General features: G+C 38.1%; 1 protein-coding gene across 5 annotated transcripts in view; it reads left to right on the forward strand.

The window, feature by feature from the left end:
- The first annotated feature begins 9,366 nt into the window (after positions 1–9,366).
- LOC126354401 (peroxisomal membrane protein 2) overlaps positions 9,367–19,469 on the forward strand; it is a 62,925-nt gene continuing 52,822 nt past the window's right edge. Inside the window, exons 1-2 of one of the 5 annotated variants that reach the window (XM_050004015.1) lie at positions 9,367–9,447; positions 9,971–10,065. In XM_050004015.1, coding sequence (XP_049859972.1) covers positions 9,445–9,447; positions 9,971–10,065 — 98 coding nt within the window. In that variant the 5' untranslated portion in view covers positions 9,367–9,444. Of the gene's footprint in view, positions 9,757–9,970; positions 10,066–19,469 lie in introns of all 5 variants that reach the window. The other 4 variants (XM_050004047.1, XM_050004023.1, XM_050004031.1 and 1 more) reach the window with 4 other exon arrangements.

The following is a 19,469-nucleotide window of genomic DNA, read 5'->3' on the forward strand; positions in this document are numbered from 1 at the left end:
TCCCACTCCTCAATGGCGATTTAGTGAAGATCTCTCAGAGTAGTTGGTGGGTTACATAGCCCATAAACACCCCTTTTCAATCTATCCCATGGTTCATGTCTGAAGAATATGCCAGCCCAAAACATCAGGGAACCTCCTCCTTGCTGCACTCGCTGGACAGTGTGTCTAAGGCTTTCAGCCTGACCAGGGTGCCTCTAAACACGTCTCCGACGATTGTCTGGCTAAAAGCATATGCGGCACTCATCAGCGAAGAGAACATAATGCCAATCCTGAGCAGTCCTTTTGGAATGTTGTTGGGCCCATCTGTACCACACAGCATTGTGTCGTGGTTGCAAAGATGAACCTCGCCATGGACGTCAGGAGTGAAGTTGCACATCACGCAGCCTATTGCGCACAGCTTGAGTCATAACACGACGTCCTGTGGCTGTGCGAAAAGCATTATTCAACATGGTGGCGTTTGCTGTCAAGGTTCCCCCGAACCATAATCTGTAGGTAGCGGTCATGCCCTGCAGTACTAGCCCTTGGGCGTCCTGAGCGAGGCTTGTCATCCACAGTTCCTGTCTCTGTATATCTCCATGTCTCTGTATATCTCCATGTCGGAACAACATCGCTTTTGGCTCATTCTGAGACAACTGGACCTTGTTGAGAGCCCTTCCTGGCACAAAGTAACAATGCGAACGCGATCGAACTGTGGTATTGACCGTCTAGGCTTGGTTGAACTATAGACAACATGAGCCGTGTACGTCCTTCCTGATGGAATGACTGCAAGAGATCGGCTAATGGACCCCCTCCATCTAATAGGCGCTGCTCATGCGTGGTCAGGGGCACCAACTTAAAAAGAAAATATTGGAGGGGCCCATACTGGAGGTCTTTCCCCAGGAAATTTTCTAAATTTTAGATGAAAAGTAGGGAGTTTTAAAGTTTTATGAGCATTTTAGGGTCATTTGATCAACATTAGAACCCGAAAACTGGACTCTCGATAACTCGACACTCTGGGAAACTCGGCAAGCCTGACACATTTTTTGGCTTTGAAAAAAGAAACAAAGCATAAACACGTATGGTATTTTCTTTAAAAGCTTATTTAATTTACAATAATAATCGTACTTATAGACTATTACATAGCAGTGAATATATAACTGCGAAAAGACTGGAATTATATTTAAATAAATCCTAAACATTCATTAAAAGAATAAAATATAAAATATTGCTGTCACTCAGTATTAGCACTTTGATTAATAAGTGAAATAGCTAATTTAAGCTTACTTTGAGTAAGGCTCAGGGTTCATTAAATAAAAGCAATATCTCAGCGTTAATGCTTTAATATAGTTAATTAAGTTAATACAGTATGCCTAATACTTTCAGTGAAAAAGTGTTTAAATAGCTGGTTTTAATTGGGTCATACACCCTAAAAATATTTAAATATTTGAAGATAACTAATACAGTACCATAGTAATATACAGTACTAGACTAGTATTAATATTTCGAAACAGAAAATTTAACATAGTGTATGTATTTAATTCTCTATTTTATAAGATTTTTAATATTGCTCTAAATGCCATTATTAGGGCTAGAGTGTCTTTAGAAAGGTGCAAATGTTGACTGTCTGACTGGATTACGGAATATGAAGTCGTTGATGACTGGTCAGATGTCCAATTCATCCAAAACATCTTGGTGGGCATGAAGAACAGCCAAGTTGTTCAATCGCTTCTGTCCCATTGTTGATCAGAGATTTGACTTCAGGCATCTAAGTACGCTAAATGACCATTCTGCTGTTGCTGTCATGATTGGAACTACTTGGAGAAGCGTAATGCACTTCACTACTTCACATAACGTTTCTCCAACTGCTGGTTCTTGTGTAATGTACTTTCTCACATGATGCATTTTTTATTAGCGATATCAGCTAACAAATTCAAGTGTAAGTGCAGTCTCTCGATGTTTTGATAATATTTGAAAAACTGTTCATTTTTCCAAATTTGTTTCACCTCAGTTTACTAAAAGCAAGGACTGTGTGAGTCCTGTTGAAGCAAACCACTTAGTAATGCAAGATTGCACCGTTTCAGAAACTTCAATGTAAAGAGCTTTGTAGTATTCCTCTCGGGTTTTGAAAGTGTGCAGTGAGCTGGCTTCATTGTTTTCATCCTTCTTTGGTATACTTCGATTCCGAGTAAGTGAAGGATCATCAAATTGTGAAGGTTTTTCTTTTAAACAGAATTTCCAAAAGTGTTCAGAACTATCACATCTTCCATTCAATATACAAATCAAGCCCTCATATATTTTTTCCGGATCAGCAACACTTAGATGGAGGCACTGAAATTTTTCATTGACGTCCTCTACTTGGTTCATTGCATTGCAATAAAGACGTAAAAAGAAATATGTATTGCACTGTAACACTGACTCAAGGTAGCCTGCACATTTGTAACCTGTCTCTGTTTTGTTCTCTGGAGAAAATGTTTCAAAAACTCTAGAAGGTCTTCAAAGTTTTTCAATATTCTCAAGATACTAGAATTTCTCATAGTCTATCAAGTCAGGCAAAGGGATCACAGACCAGCTTGGTTGTCGGCGCTCTCACAGTGTATGCTTCTGAAAAATCCCATCCTTTTGTTGGATACCCTTATGCTGTTTATTAAGTCCTTGGGTAAAGCCACAGTATCCCTCATAGATGTAAGATGGCAGAGACTGTCTACAATAGCCAAGTCTAAAGTGTGAGCAGTGTAGTGCACATAATGTGCTTTTGGTTGTATATCCAAAAATAACTTTCTTATTCCTTTAAACTTACCTCTCATATTCCAAGCACCATCATAGCACTGTCCTCTTAAGTTATCCATTGACAAATCAAGACGAGCAAAAACGTCTTTTAAAACACTAAAAAGAGTTTGTGATTCAGTTTTGGGGTCATGTATAAGCCAATAAAATCTTTGTTGATGATTAAGGAATCATCGACAGTATGAATATAAAATGACACTCGTTCGTAAATTGAAGAATCACTTGTTTCGTCAACCATAATAAAAAAATGTTCATTATTCTTGATTGAAGCCAATACCTTTCTCAACACAGACTTTCCTAGTAGATCAATGATCTCGTTTTGAATATCGTGGGACGTCTACTTATATCCCAATGCGCTAACCAATCTTTAAACTCAGGTATATCATTCTTTCAGAGTTCCAACAACTGAAAAAAAATTTGAGTTGACATCTCCATAGCCTCTAATTGCTAGTCCTTGTCAGTATAGAAATTACACAGTAGTAAAATTTGTCCAAGAGCAAAATGGCCTTTCTTGATATCACTATCTAACTGTTAATTCAATTGGGAGGCCACACTTTGGTTAGTGATAGAATTTAGATTCAGAACACCTTCTTTATGAGTAAATGTATTTTCATAAAGACAGAATTTTTCCAAAGCCTTTTTTCCAGTTAGAAAACCCTACAGAAGAAAATGCATCTTCTTTTTTTGAAGAAAATTGTAATAGATTTTCAGCATCTGCCTCTTTGTAGGTTTTACATAAAACTTTTTCGGTAGATGCATAATATTCTAGCCATGTATATTTGATCAACCAAGACTTCTGAAATGATCTTCCTTTGCCAGATTGTCCAGGTTTTGGCTGTCAATGGTTCTCGCCTGAAGACGATGAAGCAATTGACGACACAATAATTGTTGGAGATTGACTTGCAGTATTATCACCTTCCAAGCGCGCCTATTTGGTAACAAATTTATCCATTGCAAACTTAATTCACAATACACTAATAGACTAAGGTAAACAAATAAAATACAGTCATATAAAATAGTCCAACAGGCACTAAAGTTGGGACACTAAACATGTATGCAGTGTGCATTGAACGAAACTACCCACACTGAATGACTGTGACAGCAGGGTGGGCTTTATATAGCCATGGCTTCGTAATATCTTGAAGTGTCAAGGCGACATGAGGCAGAGGGTTCCAGGCACTTCTGTTCCAGTCCTTTTGATGTCGCCGCAGCTGCAGTGCTGGCCTGCCGGCGCCAGACTTTACCCAAAGGTTGGCGCACCAGGACAACTTCTAAGCATGCCCGCAGCACCATAACACTATCATGATTCACACCACTCGTTTTCAGTTAACCTGCCTACTACCATAATAATTATTTGTTTTAACTCATTACTGAATGTATTTTAAAAGGTAACTATCGTCAAACAAGGAAAATAAAAAATTCCAACATAATTTTGTTATATTACAAAGCATAATATAACTAATAATTTTCTTAATTTTTTTTGGGGGGGGGGGGGAGGGCTCCGCCACCCCAAACGAATTTTTGAGAGGGCTCTGTCTCCCTCAGGCCCTATAGAGTCGGCACCTGTGTGCATGGTGGTTTATTTCTTTGAGTGGATTTAGTGACATCTCTGAACAATCAAAGGGACTATGTCTGTGATGCAACACCCATAGTCAACGTCTATCTTCTTCTGGGAACCGGAGCGATGGAAAACTTTTTTCTTTTGTGTATATGCCTTGAATTCAGCCTCAATTGTACTCAGATCTATATATATGTAATTACATACATATGCATCCTTCAGTAAATTCAGTCTTCACAGGTTTCCTGCTTATATGACTTCCAAATCTATATCTTGGTGTTGAATGCATATAGTCATTTATACAGCATTCTAACTGATTTACATTTACATTGTGTAGACATGAATAGTCAATAAAGTCGCAAAATGCAGCTCTAATATAGGGGTGTCTATAACTCAGCCTGTCTTCCACAATCAGTAAAGTGTTGTACATGTTGTTTAAATTCACCACACTGGAACGTTTAATGTATAGGACTGCACTTTCAGATTTCTATTCAAGCATTGTGTCTCCATACATGTCGGTAATTGATGCCTCACACTTCAACATGCTATTCCATCATGTTTCTCTCTCTGAACTCAATCATACTATGCAGATAGTCCTATCCACGTCACAAATACTGAACTCTAGAACCAAGAAGTTGAATGTTCTCTATCTCAGTCACCACATGAAAGTGACTGTGAGGCACTAGGCCTAACTTTGCAACCTTAAGTCCACTTGCAGTCAGACTGTACATATTAGTAAATAACAGTATTCCACTAGCACTTAACTGTTGTGGGAACTGTTGTGATTGCGTTGCTATATAACCAAAAGAGACTGAGTTCCAAAGGTTGTGATGAAGACATCCTGTGGACAGTAACTGCTGCAGCAGCTGCTGTGGTTCAAACAGGAACCTCTGTGTCTCCTCATCTGTAACAATAACAACAAAAAGCTTAATATAAAATTTATTAATTTATCTCAGTGAGTCTGTAAAATACACATGCATGGAAGCAGTATAATGTTGAAATGCTGTGATGTGCATATGCAAAATAACCAAATTGTTATAGCAAAAAGACATGACAAATACTTACTGATAGGTTTGTTCTTCCCAGTTGATTGCTATCTGCTGACAGCACTTAATGCTATATATATGTGCAACTGGTAAATGACGATGCTTGTCCAATTGAACTACAAAAAATAAAATTGCTTGAAGTGTGGGGGGGGGGGGGGGCTGAGGTTACATATTATTGTTACTCCACCTATTCACAAAACAAGTGATGCCATTGGCTACAATGGGTAGGGAAAGAGGCAGATTCAGGGAATAATATCACTGCCCCAGCTGAGATTGCCAAAGTTAGCAATTCCGGGAAAAGTTGATGCTGATGTCATCAATTCCAGGAATGTAGACACTGACGTCAGCAAATATACATCTAAATCTACATCTACATATATACTCTGAAAACCAACGTGAGGTGTATGTCAGAGGGTAAAATCTGTTGTACCAGATATTAGAATTTCTTCCTATTCAATTCCATATGTAGTGTGGTAAGAATGATTGTTTGAATGCCTCTGTATGTGCAGTAATTATTCTTATCTTATCCTCACAGTCCCTATAAGAGTAATACATAGGGGGCTGTAGTATGTTCCAAGACTAAACATTAAAGCCAGTTCTTGAAACTTCTTGTGATAGTTTAGAATTATCTTCTAGAGTCTTCCTGTTCAGTTCCTCCAGAATCTCTGTGGTGCCCTCCCATGGATTAAACAAATGTGTGTCCTTTCATGCTGCCCTTCTCTATATATGTTCAATAGTGATTTGTGATTTGCAAGCAGTCTCCTTTGTAGAATGATTGCACTTTCCCAGTATCGAACCAATAAACTAAAGTCTACCACCTTCTTTATCTATGACTGAATCTATGTGATCATTTCATTTCATATCCCTATAAAGTATTTCATACAGGGATCTGTATGAGTTGGCCGATTCCAGTAATGACACATTGATATTATAATCATAGGATACTACGTTTTTTAGTTTTGTGAAGGGCATAGTTTTACATTTCTGAACATTTAGAGCAAGTTGCCAATCTCTGGATCACATCAAAATCTTACAAAGATCTGCCTGAATATTTATTCAGCTTCTTTCAAATAGTACTTCATTATAGATAACTTCATCAACTGCCAAAATCCTGGTTTTATTATTAATATTATCTGCAAGGTCATTAATATACAACATAAAATGCAAGGGCAGTCTCGTAAACTGACATACAGCTGGAAGAATGGCATGCTGACTAAATGCCCCTCCACGTCGGCATCCAGTGACACCTGCAGGCTGAGGATGATGCAATGGCCATTTGGTATGGTTGGGCCTTCATGGTCTATTTGGGTGGAGTTTAGTTTTAGTTTTATGAAAAGCAAGGGTCCAAACACATTTCCCTGGGGCACACCCGAAGTTACTTCTAAATCTGATGATTACTCTCTATCCAAGATAACATGCTGTGTCCTCCATACCAAAAAGTTCGCAATTCAGTCACAAATTTCTCTTGATACCCCATGTGATCATAGTTCTGACAATAAATGTAGGTACAGTACTGAATCGAATGCTTTTTGTAAATCAAGAAATACTGCATCTACCTGGTTGTCTTGATCCAAAGCTTTCAATAAAGTGCACGAGAAAAGTGCGAGTTGGGTTTCACATGATCCGTGTTTGCGAAATCCATGCCGGCTGGCATTGAGGAGATCATTCTGTTCAAGATACCTCATTATCTTTGAGCTCAGAATATGTTCTAAGATTCCACAGAAAATCGATTTCAAGGTTGTTGGACAGTAGTTTTCTCAATCACTTCTACTACCCTTCTTGTAGATAGATGTGACCTGTCCTTTTTCCAAGAACTCTGTACAGACAATTTTATGTTCGAGGGATCTGCAATAGATTATAGTCCGAAGAGAGTCTAACTCAACTGCAAATTCAATATTGAATCATACAGGGATTCCATCATTGTCAGGAACTTTTTTCCATTCTAACTACTTCAGCTGTTTCTCAACACCACTGACATTAATAATTACTTCATTCATTCTTTCAGTGTGATGAAGATTAAATGGGGTAGTTTTCCTGAGTTTTCCTTTGTAAAGGAACATTTGAAAATGGAGTTTAGCGTTTTTGGTTTCCTTTGCTACTCTCAGTTTTAGTTCCTGTCTCTTTTGCAAGTGCCTTGACTCTAAGTTTGGTGCCACTAACAGCCTTTTCATAGGACCAGAATTTCTGTGGGTTCTGTGAAAGTTCACTGGACAATATTCTGTTACGATAGTCATTTAAGGCATCACACATTGCTCTGTTGACAGCCAAACACGTTTCATTCAAAATCTCTCAACCTATAGCCCTATGCTTTGTTGTACACATATTGTGCAATAAAATCTGTTTCTTAGAAGTTTCTTTACAGTAACTATACATCACAGAGGTTCCCTCCATTATGAACTGTTCTGATAGGTACATATCTATCCAGTGCATAGTCACTATCTGAGCCATAGTTCCTCTACATACTTCTGCCCTGTGCTGAAAATTTCAAGCTCCTCGTTATGATTTGACACTACTGATTTTTTATCTAGTTTACTGAACATATATATCTTGTTGCTTGTTTCAGTTGTCCTTTCTACTTTGGTAATCATTGTTGCAACAACCACATCATGGTCACTGATATTACTTTCGATGTAGTCATCCTCAAAGAGGTCAGGTCTGTTTCTTGCCATTGGATTCAATACGTTCCCATCATGAGCGAGGTCCCTAACTATCATTTCTGGGTAGTTTTCACAGCAGGCATTTAGTAAAGTTTCACAAGATGTCTTACCATGCTCACCACTGACAAAACTAATATTCTCAATTAATTGTTGGGCGATTAAACTCTCCACCGATGGTTACGGTATGATTGGAGAACTTACGTACAAGTGAACTGAGATTTTCTTTAAAGTATTCAGTTACATCAGAAGATGAGTCTGGTGGAGAATAGGAGGATTAATTATTATTTTATGCCTGTCTTTGATACAAAGTCTTGCCCAAAAAATATGACATGCAGCTTCAGTTTCTGTCTCGGTGGACTTAAGTTGCTGGTCAACTGTGATAAAAATGCACCTCCATTTCCCATTTGCCTATCCTAGCAGTATAAACCTAAATTTTCCCGCAAAATCTTCTTGCTATCAGTTTCAGAATCCACCTAGCTCTCTGTATCTAATATTATCTGAGCTTCACCTCTTTTCATGAGCACTTCAAACTCTGGCACTTTGTTGTGAATGGTTTGGCAGTTTACCATTAGGGTTTTAATGCTCTCGCCAGTGGGAGGCATTTCTTTCTATCTTTCACTTATACTTCTTGGTTTCCTACAATCATCGTCATCTGGATTGGATGGAGAGTTACCTAATCTAAAAGACCCTTGTGTGCACTCCACACATAGTCAGCTACCTGAGTAGCAGCCTCTGATGTGTAGTGAACACCTGAACTATTATGGGGATCCTACGCTTCTCAACCTTGTGGCGCAAGTCGAGGAAGTTGCAGCCTATCTTGTCACAGAACCTTCGAAGTGTCTGGTTAGTCCTTCCATTCAACTCAGAACTGAATGGCCACGATCACTTCTGGGGACAATGTTGCAAAATTGTGTGTTTCATTGATACTCCAGACACAATGCTGGTCTTCTCATCCTTCTCTGCCAGTCGCTGGAATGACACAAGAGTGACCTTGGAGCCCAGACGACAGGCATCATTTATTCCGACGTATGCCACAATCTGCAGTTTGTTGCACCCTGTCCCCTCAATGGCTGTCGGAATAGCCTCTTCACCATGTCGAATGAAGCCCCCATGCATACACACTGAGTGCACCTTGTGTCCTTTCCTGTCCGTTGCGGCCATTTCCCTTTCTTGCACGTGGAAACAGGGGTTCCAAGGGAAATTGATTATTTAGGAAGCAACTGTAGTTAAACCAACGAAGTACTTCTTTAGAAACTCCGTATTTCCGAGTTACGTCTGTTAGGAAAGAGAAAATTGGGGTTGAATTCCTAAACAAGCTACGAAGACCCTTGGCGAGACAAGCGCTTTCGCATGAACTGCAAACACGTTGGTTTATTAGCATTTACTGCACGTATAAGATGAGAGAAGCCCCTGCAAAGTAATGGTAGGCGTAGTGTACGTGTAGCTTCTTCAAAAGTGACGAGCACAGCAGTTATTCCTGCTGGAACGGGCATGTATCTTTCGGTTCTTGATTGCCTTCTTTCAAAGATTACATTGTTTTCAGGAGGTAAATAATGCTATCAAAACAGTGGCTGCGGGTGACGTTTGGGGTGAAAGGTTATAAGTGTTAAAATCTTGAATCATTGCGCAGAAGTTACAGTTTTTGCAGCTTATAACAACGCTGTACAAATTTTAGCGTGGCGTTTTATGAGTTAACGGGTTAGCATATTTCACGGCATAGAAGACATATTCAGTAATTAATATTTTATACCTGCTTAGTCATGTTTCTAGCGCAGACTCCGTTTTACGTTTAATATGCCAGTATTAAGACGATTGCAGAGATTGCGAAATGCTAATACATATTGTAGTCACTGTTAATGACAGTTACAACTGAGCTCTATATTCACAAGTTGATAGCATCCACAAGCTGTGTTTATTATTATTTAAATTCATTTTTATCTTTGCAGGGGAAAATGGCTCTGTCGAAACCAATATATAGTCTGATGGAGAAATACTTTGAACAACTCTACACACATCCCATAAGGACAAAATCTATCAACAGGTATTCAAAGGCCGTTACCAGTGGACGTTGATTCTAAGAGTATAATTCGGTTTTGTACAAGTGAAGACAGTAACAAGACTGTTCTTTTACTATACATCCTTTATGTCATAGAAAAAGTTCCCATTTCTTAATGAGGTTTTAGTTTGACCAATTATTTCCTTTTGTTGTCCCATCAATATTAAGTGCACATATTCATGGTTAGGCAATGTACGAAATTATACCAAAAATTGTGTACGATACAGTTCACCCAAGCACACTCAAAACTTAAAGCTTCATAAGTGTAAGGCCTATGGCTGCACTGGATAAATATGAAACTGTTGTTAGATGATGCACTTGGGTTGGTTGCTGTAACAGCCTCCCTAAAATCTTCGTCGTAACTACTGACTTGAGGTGTAGCTGAACCTATGATGTAGTTTTTTTTTTGGAAGGTGCCTATTTTGTTTTTAATGAGCGAAAATGAATTTTTGTTCCATAACGTAGCCCAATGGCTATTTTCAGTTCATATCTAATGCACTTTTTGTTACATCAACTAAACAGTGATATTAATTCCAAAGTGCTGTGTTACATAATATTATTTTGGTGCTTGCTGTTTTGTTGGAAACTGACAAACCATGGCTCTGTACAAAATACAAGTTGATTCTTGCAAAGAAGAAAACAAAAGTAATCAGCCACTGTTAATAATACTCACACAAATATCGCTGCTACTGGTTTTGAACTGACATTCATGGCAGAATGTAAATAATTTAGGAATGACTGAGACCACTCATTGAATAGTGGAAGGTTGGAGCCATTGACAGTCATAATGAAAACAGAACGAAAATCTGGAAGGTTTTGAAGCGCCTGGGCGCACACACACACCTAGTAAAAAAACTTTGAGCTAGAACTGCGACACAGTGAAAATATTTTTGTATTTCCACTAATTTCAAAAAGTGATGTGCGTGAGCAAACTTTTGTGTGTGTGTTTGTCAGGTGGTCATCTTTCGAAATAATTGAAAATACAAATATTTTTCACCGTGTCAGTGTTCTTGCAGTTTTAGCTCATTGTGTTCTATGTCAGTAGGATCCAACTTTCAGAGCTGACAATGCTCAAATTGCTTCAGGTAAGTAACAAGGAAGTGTCCAAATGTTTTGTGTGGTGATAAGTAAACTACCACATTCAGAACAAGTCACCATAACCACAACAGTGTTTTTTACATGTTGTGACTGATATTCCATGCTGATTTGTGGTAATTAATGAAAGGTGTTCTGTTTGCTACACATCAGTGAAAGGATAGGTACTGCACAAATTGCTGTATTATTTAACAGTATGATACCATGTCAGTAGACTGATGTCATTAACATATTGAAGATACGAATCTCAAGAAATTGCCAGGTGTTGATTGTACTAACAGCACAAAAACATTAGTGAAATAAAATTTGGCAAGTCACATCTAAGAGGAAAGGGTGTTTTGAGCCAGGACTGTTCCTGTTATCAACACCTTCAAACATGTCAAAAACTTGAAAATATCAGACCATAGTGGGAAGGTTGATGTTTTGATCATATAACTGTAGTATTCACAATGTGTGTAAAAAATGAGATTGTAGTGACACATTTGTTGGCTTTGCCAACTGTCAACCAACCTATCATCTTCAAATTTAACTAAGAGCTTGGGCTACCTTCACAATTGCATAAATAAAAAAAATATTTTAGGCCTAGTATACAACACACTCCAAAACAACATCCCTGTCACTATCTCCTCTAGATATATATAGGTCCAATAAAAAACATGATCTAACCCACAGTCAACCAGAAACTACTATTAGCAAAACATACGGCAGACATCTACCAATGCAAGTTAAAAAAAAAAATCTCAGATGCTATTTGTGTAGGATATGATGTCACTAAACCCAAGAATCATATCCTTTGAATAAATAACAGGATATTGTACTGTGGTTTATTAATAGTATCTAATTGTTAGCCTAAAATGTAACAAAATTTTGAATTGACTTAGACAGAAATAAGTTACTGATTAAACCAGCATATATACCAAACCCCAGTCCATATTCCATATTCTCAGTTGTATCTATCATATGTTAATCATCATCTTGTAGCTAAAAACAAAGATGATGTGACTTATCAAACGAAAGCGCTGGCATGTTGATACACACACAAACACATCGTAACAGGAACAGTCCTGGCTCAAAACACATCATCTTGTAGGATTTATTTGATTGCCATTATCATTCTCTGATTTGTGTTTAGTTTCACTATTCTGTACTTCAGTTGGTAAAAATGGACCATTATAGTATCACTTGGTTGTCCGTCCGTCCGTTTGTCCATCCGAATGATGATTAAGTTCCCTTTTTCACAGGAATGGGGTGAAATAACAAGTTGAAATTTGTGTGAAACACTGAGTTATATAGTCTCTTGGTGTTGTAAAAAAATTTAAGCTTCAAAGTCAGCGCAGTCAAAAGATATGGCTATTTGTCTCGCCTATTTTGTTATGCACAAACTCACTCATCATACCCTAGAGGGTAATTCCCATTGAGCTAGACTCATGAAATTTGTCAAGAAGAAAGTTTTTACAGTGCAATTAAATGAAAAAAATATGAAAATTATTATGTTGTAATTATATCACGTAAAAAATATATTTGTCATTAGAACACACATTGCATCCATCGTCCATCAGAGGTGTAATAGATAAATGTTAGTGCATGTAAACATAAGGTGTAAGTTATAGTCATGTGTTAGTAAGTAAATAAAAAAAAAAGTGTGTCCTTGGAGTCTTTCACAGCGACATGACGGAATAAAATCTTCTCGTTTTTCAAGCTGTGTCAATTCCAATAAAGTTCTTGAGCTCTCGACAGCTAGCTCTGCCATCATCAGCAGGAGAAGAACTACTGACTGCTGGGACTGGCACTATTTCCCACTTATATGCCTATGATTACACCTACTGTCACCCATAAAAGGGGGGCGAAACGACGCGTGCACAGAAGATGAGTTGGGTAACTTAGAGCAGTTGGAATTGATGCAGCTTGAAAATCAAGAAGACTTAATTAAATAAAAAAAATATTTTATTAAATCATCTCACTCTACATATATACACTGAAGTCCCCTGCTCACTTATTTTCCTACGCCCGGTTTAGTTACAGGAGATACTGTAAAGATTGTGATATATATATATTTAAATAGTTTTATCTTGCCAATATCAATAACGGGCAAAACTCATTGCGTTTTTCAATTCCCAGAAATATCTATGTACATAATTAAGTGGAGTCCTACTCGCACTTGGCCATTCGTCACCACCACCACCACCTCTGGATCATGTAAACGACACTTGTTGGAAATTAATATACAATTTTGCCTGTCTAAGGCAGCAAAACAGTACATGGGCCTTAAACGACCTAAACCTCAAGCTCTGTCCACTACTGTATCTTCAACTATGCACTTGAAAATTTAGTTATTGTGAAGACTGACTTCCAAAGGTCAGCTCTGTTTAGCACATTATCTCTGTCTAGTCTTTTTGAGTGCTTGCTATTGTAATGTACATCTTCCTCATATTTATGATCCTTCTAATAGTTTTTCTTTCCATTTTCATGAATGAAAAGTAGTGCTGATAATTTTAGGTGTCTTCTGGCTCATAAACCTAGTCAACTTGTTGTATTACTTTCATCTGTATAGAAGGGCTGATGTTTGTAGTACACTTATAAACATGAGTTTCCAATTTAGTAATAATAATAATAATAATAATAATAATAATAATAATAATAATAATAATAATAATAATAATAATAATAATTAAAAAAAAACTTTGAAACAGGAAGGCAGAGAGACAGGGGGGCTGCAGTACACTAAATAACAGCACCTGGAAGAAGGTGAATTTCTATGAATGCTATAAAATAGAAACACATTAAAGGCAGACAAAATTTCAGATGATAAATGCTACAAATCACCATGAAAGAATGTAGAAAAGAACTTTTCTGACAGGAAATATTTATTAAGCTTATTTATTAAAGGGAAGTAGCAAGGATTTTTCTCATATGTACAAGCAGAAATTGAAGTGAAATAAGACATAAGAGCTGCTAGGTAATGTACTTATTTAGATGAAAAATTAAGCCTAATTCCAAAAGGGGAGAGACTGTACAGAAAATTAATGGATGTTACCAGTTGTCGGAAAAAGTGTTTCCTTCCAGAATGAGATTTTCACTCTGCAGCAGAGTGTGCGCTGATATGAAACTTCCTGGCAGAGTAAAACTGTGTGCCCGACCGAGACTCGAACTCGAGACCTTTGCCTTTCGCGGGCAAGTGCTCTAACCAACTGAGCTACTGAAGCACGACTCACGCCCTGTACTCACAGCTTTACTTCTGGAAACAATCTCCAGGCTGTGGCTAAGCCATGTCCCCGCAGTATCCTTTCTTTCAGGAGTGTTAGTTTTGCAAGTTTCGCAGGAGAGCTTCTGTAAAGTTTGGAAGGTAGGAGACGAGATACTGGCAGAAGTAAAGCTGTGAGTACCGGGCGTGAGTTGTGCTTCGGTAGCTCAGTGTTTCCTTATTTATGACACCTGTGACAGGAATTTTTACCTTCTCAGTTATACTATAGAAATATACTTCAGGTTGGAATATCAACAATATTATGAAAAGGATATATTTCTGCTCATCATGAAGATGTTTTTTTCGTCAACTTAGTAAAATTTAAATGTTCTGTTCCATCACTGTGATATCTACACTACTCGCTCGCTAGTAATGAAGTTACAAATTAATGCTTGGTGGTGGAGACAGTTTCTTACAAATAGTCAACACAACATTAAAACAAAACAAGTACATCTTGTTCAAAAATTCAGTGTCCAACAAAAAGGGATGATAAACGAGACAAAAATAAATATATTTCTCTCTAATGTCGTTACACCAAATGTTCGTGTGGGATACATTCTAAGTTGTGATGTCATGCTCTTTGACACTGAGTCAATAAACAGTGGGTGGCACTTGTGTGTGGATGACAGGTGCTGTCTCTATATGGAGTGATGCACATGGGGAGAACATTGGCCTGCAAGATCCCCAGACTTCAACTCATTAGACTTCTTTCTCTTGGACCACATGAAAGCCTATGTGTATTTTACCCCTGTTTCTCGGAGGTGGAATTGGTTGCAAGAATTCTTGCAGCGGTCACACAAATACAGAACACACAATGCATTTGCCAGTGAACACTGGATTGCCTGCTAGGTTGAGATTGGCTCTGTGCTAAAGTTAACTGTGCACATTTTTAATATTTATTGTGATGTAGTAGTGATCAGAACAATAAAGCAATGGAAAACATTTAACACCATTTTTTTCTGTCACACACAATAACCTCTTGCACTCTCAGTATTCCAACAATATGTGTTTCTGATATATGGTTGTTTATGAAATATATTTGTTTTTAACTGCTGTATCATTCCTGTTACTTTGGACACTGAATTTTTGAACACCCCATAAAGCACATTGTGAAAAAACAAGGTTCAAATGCTACAAATGGGATATAGAGATAACATTATTACAAGTTTACAGTGTCTGATGTGATAATTCATTTATTTTCCTGACATAGATTCAAGAATCAAGGTGAAGAAAACCCCGTAGTCCTTTCTGACTTCGATATCCTGATATTTGGAGGTGGTTCCTTTGCAAAATGTTACGGTTGGATGTCCTCGGGACAGTTTGGAAGATCCTTTTCTGATTCCCTTTTTTCCTGCAAGAGATAGGTTTTAATCTATTCACAGACACATTTATGTGTCTGAATTGCCTCTCAACGATGAAACATTATTTGTGCCTTGCTATGACAGGGAAAGGACCATTATATGTAGGCTCTAGTGTTTTCTAACCCTATTGTACCTCAGGAAGACAGGGAACATGTCTGTATGTCTCTTGGTATAAATACTGATGTTGGTGTAATATGTAGGTTGACTAGTCTTATAGTCTTTCCATATAACATCTGGGCAATGGAATAGTTTGTTTCTCGTGTACTGCAGTTTGCAACCCCTAGTAGAATGGTAGGTGTACAGTTTCTTTACAGGTAGAAGTGTTATGGGTGTTGATTGCGGACTTCAAGGTCCTATGTAGTCATTCAGCCTTGCCATTGCATTGAGGATGACACATTGTTGTGTGTTGAAGTTTCATTCCGCATGCTATTCCCAAATTATTAACAAATGTGATGGAAGCTGTGTTCCATGGTCAGTGATAACCTGTGATGGAATGCCGAATCTTACAATTTGTTGCTGGTATAAGGCCTTTGCTACTTATTCAACTGTGTTCGATTGGTATGACTTCCATATAGAATGTGAAATGATCAATACAAATCGAGCAGAAAGTAATGCCATTAGAAGGAGCCAAACATCCAGTCAGGTCAATGTGGTCAACACTGAAAAGTTCATCAGTTTCTACAAATTTTTTGAATTGTGATTTTATATTGTGAATTAATACAGGATTTCGTCCATTGTTGCATATCACTATTTATGTTTGACTAAATAATTCTACTAGTTAGCAGTTTCACTGTAGTGTTTATGCCAGAATGAGCTAAACTATGAATATGGAGAGGTACTTGATAAAAAAAGTGTGAGGAATGTAAGTTCTGCTATTTGTAGTTGACATGTCACACCACAGTGTTTTTCCTGATGGAAGTAGATATGACTTGAAGTTTAAGGAGTTGTTCCCTGTTCAGAGTTGCTGCAGTTATTGACCTTGCATTTGGCTCTTGGTGATTTCATCATAGTCTATCATTGTTACTTCAACTATAGATAGGGCATTTGCAACAATATTGTCATCATTGTCGTGATCTATATTAACAACATAGTAGACAATCTGATTAGCCCTCTTAGATTGTTTGCTGATGATGCTGTCATTTATCATCTTGTAAAGTCATCTGATGACCAAAACGAATTGCAAAATGATTTAGATAAGATACCTGTATGGTGTGAAAAGTGGCAGTTGACCCTGAATAAAGAAAAGTGTGAAGTTATTCACATGGATACTAAAAGAAATCCTCTAAATTTTGATTATTTGATAAGTCACACAAACCTGAAGGCTGTAAATTCAACTAAATACTCAGGGATTACATCTACATCTACATGACTACTCTCCAATTCACGTTTAAGTGCTTGGCAGAGGGTTCTTCGAACCACAATCATACTATCTCTCTACCATTCCACTCCCGAACAGCGCGCTGGAAAAATGAACTCCTAAACCTTTCTGTTCGAGCTCTGATTTCTCTTATTTTATTTTGATGATCATTCCTACCTATATAGGTTGGGCTCAACAAAATATTTTCGCATTCGGAAGAGAAAGTTGGTGACTGAAATTTCGGAGTGTAGTGTAAACTGTCTCTTTAGTGGACTTGTTGCATCTTCTAAGTGTCCTGCCAATGAAACGCAACCTTTGGCTCACCTTCCCACAATATGATTGATGTGGTCTTTCCAACTGAAGTTGTTCGTAATTTTAACACCCAGGTACTTAGTTGAATTGACAACCTTGAGAATTGTACTATTTATCGAGTAATCGGATTCCAACGGATTTCTTTTGGAACTCATGTGGATCACCCCACACTTTTCGTTATTTAGCGTCAACTGCCACCTGCCACACCATACAGCAATCTTTTCTAAATCGCTTTGCAACTGATACTGGTCTTCAGATGACCTTACTAGACAGTAAATTACAGCATCATCTGCGAACAACCTAAGAGAACTGCTCAGATTGTGACCCAGGTCATTTATATAGATCGGGAACAGCAGAGGTCCCAGGACGCTTCCCTGGGGAACACCTGATATCACTTCAGTTTTACTCAATGATTTGCTGTCTATTACTATGAAGTGCGACCTTCCTGACAGGAAATCACGAATCCAGTTGCACAACTGAGACGATACCCCATAGGCCCGCAGCTTGATTAGAAGTCGCTTGTGAGGAACGGTGTCAAAAGCTTTCCGGAAATCTAGAAACATGGAATCAACTTGAGATCCCTTGTTGATAGCAGCCATTACTTCATGCGAATGAAGAGCTAGCTACATTGCACAAGAACGATGTTTTCTGAAACCATGCTGATTACGTATCAATAGATTGTTCCCTTCGAGGTGATTCATAATGTTTGAATACAGTATATGCTCCAAAACCCTACTGCAAACCGATGTCAATGATATAGGTCTGTAGTTCGATGGATTACTCCTAATACCCTTCTTAAACATTGGTGCAAGCTGCGCAATTTTCCAATCTGTAGGTACAGAGCGAGCGGTTGTATATGATTGCTAAGTAGTGAGCTATTGTATCAGCATAATCTGAAAGGATCCTAATCGGTATGCAATCTGGACCTGAAGACTTGCCTGTATCAAGCGATTTCAGTTGTTTCACAACTCCTAAGGCATCTACTTCTAAGAAACTCATGCTAGCAGCTGTTCGTCTTTCAAATTCTGGAATATTCCATTCGTCTTCCCTGGTGAAGGAATTTCGGAAAACTGCGTTCAATAACTCCGCTTTAGCGGCACAGTCGTCGATAACAGTACCATCGGCACTGCGCAGCGAAGGTATTGACTGCGTCTTGCCGCTTGTGTATTTTACATACGACCAGAATTTCTTCGGATTTTCTACGAAATTTCGAGACAATGTTTCGTTGTGGAACCTATTAAAGGCATCTTGCATTGAAGTCCGTGCCAAATTTCGCACGTCTGTAAATTTTAGCTAGCTTTCAGGATTTCGCGTTCTTCTGATCTTCGCATGCTTTTTCCGTTGCCTCTGCACCAGCATTCGGACCTGTTTTGTTTACCATGGGGGATCAGTTCCATCTCTTACCAATTTATGAGGTATGAATCTTTCAATTGCTGTTGCTACTATATCTTTGAATTTTAGCCACATCTCGTCTACATTTGCATAGTCAGTTCGGAAGGAATGGAGATTGTCTCTTAGGAAGGCTTCTAGTGACACTTTATCTGCTTTTTTAAATAAAATTATTTTGCATTTGTTTCTGGTGGATTATGAAGAAATGGTATTGAGCCTAGCTACAACGACCTTGTGATCACTAATCCCTGTATCAGTCATGATGCTCTCTATCAGCTCTGGATTGTTTGTGGCTAAGAGGTCTAGTGTATTTTCGCAACCATTTACAATTTGCATGGGTTCGTGGACTAACTGCTCGAAATAATTTTCAGAGAAAGCATTTAGGACAATTTCGGAAGATGTTTTCTGCCTACCACCGGTTTTGAACAAGTATTTTTGCCAACATATCGAAGGAAGGTTGAAGTCCCCACCAACTATAACCGTGTGAGTGGGGTATTTATTTGTTACAAGACAAATTTTCTCTGAACTGTTCAGCAACTGTATCATCGGAGCCTGGGGGTCAGTAGAAGGAGCCAATTATTAACTTAGTTCGGCTGTTAAATGTAACCACCACCCATACCAATTCACATGGAGT

Source organism: Schistocerca gregaria, chromosome 1 (genome assembly GCF_023897955.1).
Source record: "Schistocerca gregaria isolate iqSchGreg1 chromosome 1, iqSchGreg1.2, whole genome shotgun sequence".
Taxonomy (NCBI): domain Eukaryota; kingdom Metazoa; phylum Arthropoda; class Insecta; order Orthoptera; family Acrididae; genus Schistocerca; species Schistocerca gregaria.